Source organism: Egretta garzetta, unplaced genomic scaffold, assembly GCF_000687185.1.
Source record: "Egretta garzetta isolate BGI_Z169 unplaced genomic scaffold, ASM68718v1 scaffold425, whole genome shotgun sequence".
NCBI lineage: Eukaryota > Metazoa > Chordata > Aves > Pelecaniformes > Ardeidae > Egretta > Egretta garzetta.
The window spans coordinates 4448686-4458481 of NW_009259796.1; the positions used below are offsets into that span (position 1 = coordinate 4448686).

Sequence of the window (9796 nt, forward strand, 5' to 3'; positions counted from 1 at the left end):
AGCGCTTGGCTGCTGGGGCACGGGCCGGCGGGTTTTGGAGGGGCGGGGTCGGCGGGAAGCGTTAGTGGTCGCGTACCAAAGAGGAACCATCCCAGCAAAGGATAAGAAGAGAGTTCTAGGCGCCTCAGCCGTTTTTTCAGCAGATGAGTCAGTGGGCTGTAGTGCTGTTGACAAAGCTTGCAGCGTGCTTTTCTGTCAGCTGGGCTGTGGGGATGGTGATCGCAAGCGCCTCCGACAGCCTCTGCTTCAAGCTGAAGAGGTGGCCTGTTCTGGGATAAACAACTACCACGCGAATTAAATGCTGGGAATTGAAGTGGAATTGGCGAGGCAGTTTTAAAAACTGCATTGATACTTAAGGTGAAGAGGGAGAAGTTGAGTATCTGCAGCATTGGCTCTAAAAGCTTGCAGCTACCACTAGTGCTCATGGCTTGCTCGAGGATGCTTTTGGAGCCGATCAAGACGCTGTTGTCTCCCTCAGCTGAGATAGCATAGCCTCCAGCAATGGGAGATGGCTAACTCTAAACTGTTCTAAGTGAGTGCTGATAGTTGTCTGGCCACACCGCCTGACTGCTTCCTCCTCATCTGAGCTTGCTGAGAATTTCGTTCCAGTTCTAGAGTTCATTAATGTGTTTCTTTGCTGTATGCACTTGCTAGAACTGTGCGGTATTTTCTTAGCTATGGCAATTAATCTTAAGTTTCATTTAGTCTATTTGTTCCTCTGACTGTGTGTTTGTTTTTTTTTTTGTAGGCGACTCAGCCGTTGTATGTCTGAGATTTGTCCACGTGCTGGCTCTTCAGACAGGTTAGCTATATTTTTCTGCCATCAGTTCCATTGTATCTGAAAGGGTTGATACTTTTACCTTTTATTAAAGTAAACCTGACTTGTACAACACTCTTGTGTCCTGTAGAATATTTACGTTGGAGAAGCAGCTTTTTTTGGCATTGTTTAAATATACTCTATGGTATAAGTCAGGCCCTCATAAACTTAGTGTCCACGTAGCAGTGTCACTGGTGACAGCAGTAGATCTTGACTGCATGTACACCAAGGCCGTGTTTGTCTCTGTATGTAAGGTGATAATAAGGACCACATACTGCTAGTTTTGTAAACGTCTTTTTCTTGTTGGTTAGTTGCGAATACAACTTTACAAAGTTTAAAGAAGATGTACTATGTAAACTTTGAACTGTATAATTGACTTGGAAATTTATTGGTACTGACTTAACTCTGCTGGCTTCTAATAAGTGTATTATTAAGACGGCTTGGTGAAATAAAAAAGTAGTGTATTGTTGATGTAGTCACCTGTGAGGAAGAACACTGGCTTCTGGGAGCATAGAGCATACCAGTGTGAGCGCCTAGGTCAGCTAGGAAAAACCGATGTGCTCCAAAGTACTCAGCTCTTAAAGCACTTCAGAAAATGGGTAACAGAGATCTTGTTGGCTTTGGTTTTGGCCAAAGCTGACTGTCCGTGCCACAAAGAAGAGAAGGCAGCAAAAGGGAACTGAGCGATTCTGTAGACTCTGGCTGCAGTGGAGCTGCTGGACAGCAGCTGCCACTTTCCTGAATACCTCCAGGAGCAGCGGTGGTGCTCTAGGATCTCCACTTGGTGTCTTCCAGTAGTGCTCTTGCGACTTTGAGCTCGTTATGCTCTCACCCCTTAATTTTTTTGTTAGTTGTCTTCTAGAATCGAGCGTCTGTTCCTGTATTTCTTTTTCATTCATCCTTTTCTCCTCTATGGAGGGCTGGATGACTCGGGCAGGCACTAATTCATCCCTAACCTGAAGAGGGAGGGATGGCAGGTCATAGCTGCCTGGCCAGACAGAGTGCAGTGCCTGGCAAGGGAGTGTGGGGACTGCCTAGGAGGGTGGGAAGTTGCATCATGTCTGAGCGTGATTGAGAAACTTTTGTGATGCAGTCCTTTTCTGCTAGTGTGCCATGTGACCGGCATGGTGCATCAGACAAGCTGTTTTGCTGTAGTCCTAATAAATGATTTTTAAAAAGACATTTAAAAAAAAAAAAGTCTGTATTGACATGGAGCCCTCAGATTAATTTTTCTCATTTGCTTTGAGGGGGTAGTATCTTCGCTATCTTCTGTGTGGAGTATAGAACAGTCAACAAGACATAGATTTTTCAGTGGTATGGAGATTCCACTTATTCTGTGGGAGTAAAATACCTTTTTATTGTTAAAGCCAGGTCCAAGTGGGTTGCCCGAGTCATAGAGGAGATTGTACTAGAACTGGGAGCTGACACGGAAAGGCCGGGTTTCTATCAAGCATCTTAACCATTCCACCCTTGTTCCTTTTTCTGGCAACCTTCAAATACCGTTTGCTTTATTTCTGTAAAATACCAACAGCGGATTACTTTGACTTAGCTTTGTCCAAGGTCTGTTGTAGGAATTATTACTTCTTGTGTGAAAAATGTCTGAGTTGAGTGATATGCTTAAGCATCTTTAACAGCCCGCCTGGGACGACTGTTCTAACGCTTTCCTTATTAAATATCTGTCTGGTATGAACCTGATGGTAGCTGGCATGGAGGGGAGAGCTTTCATTCCTTTAGCTGATTCTTCTAAAACTCTGAGTTTTGGAAATTAGAAAAAAAGGCTTCCTTATATTTCATTTTCTCAGTGCCCAAACATTATCAGTGTAATATAAAAATGTATGCTTCTGCAGTGTATGTGCAGACTCATCTTTTGAATGGCTTAAAGACTTGCGTTGGAGAACTGAGTGTGTATATAAGTGTATGCTTTTTTGGGCAGGGATTACCCATCTCCGCAGCATGGCATCTAATGTGGCCAAGCTTGCTTTGGGTCTGTAGGCACAGCATTGTGCAAATTAGTAGGCTTTGTGTTCTTTAAGTGGTGAAAAAAACCCCAACATTCTCCTTAGTGCTTGGATCTGGTTATGTTTAGCATGGGACAATTCGTATGAAACAAATCCTAGTTCAAAATCCCAATTTCCCAATTAGAGATTTAAAAAAAATATTTTAAATAACAGTAATGCTAAACTGTTTCCCTTTCACTGTTATACAATGAGGTAAAAATAGTTTTCATTCATAAAAAAACCTACTTCCTTTGTTAAATCATCTGTTTAGCAGAGAACAAAAGTTCAGATTGTAGTAAACTGTAGTTTTATCATAGCTTCAAGTCTGACACCTTTATTCCTGATTGAAATAAGTCTGTAAACTTTACTCTTTGGTAGCTGAAAGGCAGACAAATAAAAAAGGATGGGTGATTCACAGTTACTCTTCAGGAGTTATGGATGTGGTCTACATAAAAATCTGAAGTGCTGTATATTGCTGTTTCTTTTCTAAAATATGTATCTTCATCACCGTATGCGTGGAGCACTGTGCATGGGTTGGGATTAGGAAGGGGTCTCTGTGGCCATGGAGTCTAGCTGCTTGCCCTGAAGTGGTGCGGTGTCAATCATAGCGTTCGTAATCCTGCCAGTCCTACCAGAATTAGCTGCATTTTGCATTCATTCTGTATTTTTGGTTTTTCTTCATTCCATATTTTTCCTTTGAAAAAATTTAGCCCTTTTTTGTGGTTCTGGTTTATTAGAATTGTGGCATCACATTATTCATCTTAATTCAGCTCTTTGGAAGAGGACCAGGTACTGGAAATGGTAGCAAGTCCATTACTACTTTAGTTGGATTGAGATTTTATGTGGTATTTAAGACCAAAAGACCATCCTTCAAAATCAAAATACCTAACTCTCTCTCTTTTCTGACCTTTATCACCGTTATGTCATGGTGACATTTTCAGTTTAGAAGGTACATACAGCAGCAAAAATGGCAACTCCTTTAGATTTTATTCTAGCTAGAGGATGTCAAAATGAAAGGTGATAAATAGCTATGAAATCAGAGCTCATGATCCTTATAAAGGCTTGGAGACAGGACAGCAAAATGGAAAACCTGTTGAGAAATAGAGAAAGTAGTAAGACCAACATGAGCATTTACTGACTTCGGATGCAAGAAAAAATATATGTAGAGCATGAAAGTAAGTCAGGTTATGAAGAACCATGTATAAAAGAATAGTAGAGGCAGATATTGTAAAGGCCAAAGTGCAAATGGAATTGCAACTAGGAAGAGGCATAAAAGCTAGCAAGGTTCCTGTAGAGGTACGTTAATAGCAGGAGGAAGGTTGGAAATGTCTCTCTGATTCAGTGGAGAAAGTGTGTATCTACAGAAGGTGGGGAACATTTAAAGTGCTCTTTGCTTGTCTTCTCTAACACGGTGTCATGCAGGAGCTTAATCTTAGTAATACTTGTGACGAGGTGGTATTTTACACTGGGGTGTACTTCCATTAGATATTCCTGTGTCAGCTGGCCCTGATAAGCCTCACTGTATGATTCTCAAAACAGCTCAAAAAATGCAAAAATACTATCTAGGCATACTCAGAAGTACTAGAACAGTGGCAAAGGATGAGTCTTCAGAGAGTTATAATGGAAGAGAGCTGAGGAAGAGGAGTTGAAATCTGACAGTTCACTTTTTCTCATTTTTTTCTGTCAGTGTTTGGAAGATAACTACGAGAATAACAACAGCATGAACTGATTTGTGGGAAAACAAATTGTGTCCAAAGTCTAATACCTTTTTACTGCAGAGCAGAAGGTTTTATGCCTATGGCAGAAGCAGTCTTGTTTCCTGATTGATCTATTTATTTAATAGGATTTTCCACATTTTAATGGCCTCATAAGTAAATGGAGACATGATCTGGGGAAAGTAGTCTAGGAAACGTGAAAAACTGGGTAGATAATCCTATTGAGAAAACAGTAATTATTGATTCAGTGTTGAAATAAGAGGTTACATTGAAGAGTTCTGTCCTGTGTACGGTTGCCTTTAATAGAGGCATCAGTCAACTGGCTGATTAAATGTGCTTATTAAATTCTCAGGGACTATGTGTTGGAGGACATGATGAGTGTTGAAAATGACCTGAAAAATAGGATGGAATTCAATAGGAATAAATGCAGAGTACTGTACTTAGGCAGGAATTATCAACTGTGTAAATGCAGGGTGAGGAATAACTGGTTAGGTACTAGAAAAAGGACCTGGGGGTGTACTGGATCACAAGTTGAACATGAGTCAGTGTCATGCTGTTTGTAGAAAAGGCAAATATCTTACTGGGATGTTTGAATGGGAGTATTGTCTGAGGGATGTACAGTTTAAATCCACTGGCTTTATTTGCTGTTGGTAAACTCTCAGTGTGCAGACAGCATCTGTTTTGGGTGTCAAAATTTAAGAAGAGTTTGGACCACTTGGAAAGAGTTCAGAGGAGAGAAATGCAAATGGTCGGCGTTTGGGGAAACAACTTCATAAAGATGGAAGAAAATCAGAGTTATTTTGGCAAGAGATGGGGAGGTTAAGGGGCATGTAAGAGATTTCAAGTATTTAAAAAATTTGTAAGAAGGAAATGCTATTTTCAGTAACCATGATGGGCAGGTTGAAATGGGATTAAGTTTCATCGAGGAAAACACCAATTAAGCTTTTAACTTTCTCATAGTAAAAATGGTACTTTAAGAGGTCTTTTATTGGTGGCCATTAAGAACAAGTCCATGTGATGGAAAAGATGAGTATAGTTGGTTTAGGTTGGGGAATAGGCTAAATTCTATTGATGTCACTTTCATCTCTTTTTTTATAGGATTCTAGTTTAGTTTGTGTCAGGTTTGGGCCAAGGAGAGGGAAATACACCGGATTCTTTTTGTCCATTGCTTGGTCATATGCGAGTTTAGACCTTGCACAAGTTCAAATGGCCAGATCGTGGTGCTTGTATTGATTTGAAAACATAGGTTTTTCTGGATGTCACTCTCTTCTCTGGGATGCTGCCTCTTGCAAATGCAACAAGTTTTCTTCTGCTGTTGGGATGTTCTAAACCTCTGTGGTGGAGGTACTACAGGATGGCAAGGAGTGAGTGTGTGTATAACTTAAGTGTAGCAGAGCATCAAGGAATTTTCAATAATTTCAGTAGTTTTAATAGCTTCAGATTACTACTTTAGACTCAGACGGTAATCCCAGTGCTTCTGATCTGTACTTAGAAAGGTCTACCTTTGAAGATCTTTTTGAAGGACACAGATGGATTTCAAAGTGGGAAGTCCAACTGCGAGTCTATCCACGCTATTTTATGTATTATTATTTTCATGCACTCTTATAATTGCTTTTGATTGTCTTCAGTAGACTGTATGACAAAGGATCAAACTATTCCTTCTATTTCAGGGATTCACTTATAAGATAACTGAAATGTGTGGAATTATTTAAATTAATCCTATGCATTTTGCTGTCATACCATGTCTCCAAATCAATGAAGAAAAGTACAGTTACCTTGTGAACTCTGGCCTCTAGATCTGCCACAGTGTTTAATGTCAACAATAGCAAGAGTTTATCTGCTGTAGGATACATTTAATGCAGTGGTAGAGCTGAAAGTTCAATGACGTAGGTAAGGTTTGGCCTCCAACGTGGTGATTGTATGATGTGTTGGCAGTTACGTTGCGTTACCTGCCTGACTTTACCTTCAACCTGTAATAGTAGGTATGGAACTGTATAACTTTTGGGTACAGATAGATTTTCTGAAAAGTCCTATTACTGTTGAATTGCTAGACAACTTTTTCTCTGAGCAGAGCAATAATTTTTCTTACCTGTGTTGCTCGAACAGAAGAACTGTTTTTATATTGGAGGAGTGGAGGAATCTTAACATATCTGCCATTGTCACTAAGCTGTGAAGGCTTGATCCAAAGCCCAGTGAATTCAAAAGGTTGTTCCATTGGCTTGAGCAGCGTTTGGCTGAGGGTGCTGCTGTCTAAACTGGTGCTCCTGTCACTATAGCAGTACTCCAGATCTGACAAGCCAGCAAAAAGTTCTCTTCAGACCAACTGGTAATTCAAACAGGAACATAAAAGGGCTGTCAAATGTGCAGTCTGGCAGAGTGCATTCTGTGGATTAACCCTGCCTTCAGTTGGTCCATTTGATGAGGACCACAAAAAAGTTAAGTAGTGTTTCAAGAAAAGATCTTGACATTACTTTCCTGTATCATAGCCATGCTTTACTGCTGGAGGCAATCTACTGAGCCTTAATACTGGCACTATTGAAGACCTGTGGTGTGAAAGGGACTAATGGCTTTGACTCCAGTTTGGACAGCCAGGCTTTAAATGCCCACAGTGTATGGATGAAATGCAGCTTCTGCCTGTTTGTCATTCTGTACGATTGTACTGCTGTGACAGCTATCTAGTGCTTGGGTGAGATTAATCCATGGTGAGGGGCATGTGTCTGGAGCAGAGGCAGATGTAGTGTGTCCGAGTGAACAGAAGCGCTTAGAAAACTTCTGTTGTGCAGTCTCTGTTGGTCGAAAGTGTACTCAGGCTCCTGACTTCCTAAGTTTCATTAGTTCATCTACAAATTCTGGTTTTTTGTTTAAAATATAAATTGCATTTTCTTATCACCACATTTTTTCCAGCAGAAATAGCTCTACTGTAGTAATACACAGGCAAAAATCTAGGAACACGGGTAACGTTTCACCACACAAGTTGTATGCCTTTTGCAGGGTGAGAGCACAATAAAAAATAACTTATCTTGTCAGCTTGACAAAGTCCTTACTCTATAGCATGCAAATGTAGGTGTCCTCATAGTGCTCTTCCCTGTCCCACCCTTTCGTTCATCTAGCAACATCCTTTCTCCAGAGAGACAGCTTTTTGTCAGTAGCAAGACTGTTGGCATAATTGCATTCTGAGCATGCGTTACGAATTATTTTTGTGCTTCAAGCTCGTAGTCGTATGCTAGGAGCATTTGTAACACCAGTTCTTAGCCTCTGGTCATTTCAGTAATGATTTTCTGGTGTGTTAAATTGCCGCTGCCTCTGCTGGAGATTGCTGATCCACATAACTCCATTGGTAGAATGGATCATAGGAGTGTTTTGCTCAGGTTTCAGTAAAAAGTATTTTGAATTTGTGTAGTCTGCATCTTTTATGTGGAACAAACGTGGAGTGCCTCAGTTTCTTCTGCTTGCTGTTACCCTCCGATGGCATAGATGTCTGGGAAAGCAATAGTATATTAAATGCCATAATTGTCTATCCAGCTGAAGTTAGGTCACACTTGTTATATGTAACTTTAACGGATGTGGTAGGAGAACTTACACAGACTATGGTCAGACAGTAATTGTGCTGGTTGATTAGCTACTGTCAACATAAGCTGTATCAGCTTATTGAGAATATTTTGGTGTGCACTCTGAGAAAATGCTTTCTGTTGACTTATTGCTAAATTGAAGTAGTTCACCTCATTTTCCTTGGAGACTGTAGTTTTTGATATTGTGGACATTGAGCTATACCTAGGGAGTTATGTTTGCTAACTTCACGGAGCAGTATTTTGTGGTGAATCATCTGCTCGGTGTTTCACTGTATCTTCCCATCTTATCTTTGCTAGATTCCTGAAGTGCGTGTTTTATATCCATGCTTTCCTCTATCAGGGAACATCGTCATTCCTTGGATGCTAATTTTGATTTTAGCTAAGTTAATAATTCTTAACTTTGAAAGTGTGGTAGGGTATCTATTAAATACAGTGATGAAAATGGGCTTGAAACCTATAACATCGACTTGAAATCTGTAACATAAGCTTGAAAGATAGTAAGAATACAGTACCTTGTGGCTAATTCCCTTCTTGATGTTCCATAGAAATAAGGTAATGTCAGAGCTTCGGTCTTTTTCAAAACCTTTTTGATTGTTTTGCTTTCATTCAGATGAAGTGTAGTTGCTTGTGAATTTCCTTTCCTGAGTGCTGTGGCCAAGGAGAAACCAAAGTGCATATTCATACAGTAAGTTGTGATAGTGTTGAAGTTGAGTCTTTCCTAAGTTCATTTGTTCCACCTTGGTAAACGAAGGCATTTTTAAAAATGCCACTGTGAGGTGGTTATGTCTGTAGGTAAGATGGGAGTTAAGTTAATGTCTGTTTAGAAAGTGCATGTGTGGATTTCTAACTGTATTAATCATACCAGGTATCCTGGATAAAGCCTACTGCATCTGGAATCAGGCTACTCTGCTGTAGTTTTTGTAAGGAACATACAAATTTGAGGACTGCAGAGCCTCTACAAGGGGTTCTGTTGATGCTTAAGTCTTACGATCCCATTGAAGCTTCAGGGTGAGGTGTCAACTTTGACAGAGCTTCCCTGTGGTCACTTTTTTGTCAACTGTGAATGTCCACCCCTTCTTCCTTTCTGCAGAAAGGCAGGGTAGAAAACCATTGCTTACTTTGTGTTTGAAGTGTTTTCAGATATATTCTGTGCTCTGCCCTTGATCCCTTTATTGTGAGGTTTGAAGTATAAGATGTGTAGGGATTTGGATGCTGCGGCACCATCTGGAATAGAAGCGTTAGCTTCATCCTGTAAACCAGAAATCCAGAAAGACCTGTGCTCATCAGAAATGGCATCTGGGGATAGCCCTGATGGAAACTTCTCATCTAGAGATATTTCAGGGATCTGAGACTTGGTTATGAAGAATTTAGTACCTATATAATTGCAAGTTTAATTCCTTGATGACTTATGAAAAGTCATTAAAATGTTTGTTTTAAATCTCTCATCTTGCAAGGCATCATCACAGAATTGCAAGGGTTGCAAGGGACCTCAGGAGATCATCTAGTCCAACCCCCCTGCTAAAGCAGGTTCTCCTAGAGCATGTTACACAGGACTTCGTCCAGGCGGGCTTTGAATATTTCCAGAGAATGAGATTCCAGAACCCCCCTGGGCAGCCTGATCCAGTGCTCTGTCACCCTCAAAGTAAAGAATTTCCTGCTCACATTCAACTGAAACCTCTTATGTTTCAGTTTGTGCCC

General features: G+C 40.5%; 1 protein-coding gene across 2 annotated transcripts in view; it reads left to right on the plus strand.

Annotated features, from left to right (window-relative positions):
* The first annotated feature begins 54 nt into the window (after positions 1-54).
* ATP13A3 (ATPase 13A3) overlaps positions 55-9796 on the plus strand; it is a 58598-nt gene continuing 48856 nt past the window's right edge. For both annotated transcript variants that reach the window (XM_035895265.1, XM_035895266.1), the window contains exons 1-2: positions 55-357; positions 749-802. In XM_035895265.1, the coding sequence (XP_035751158.1) occupies positions 765-802 (38 nt within the window). In that variant the 5' untranslated portion in view covers positions 55-357; positions 749-764. The remainder of the gene's footprint in view (positions 358-748; positions 803-9796) is intronic.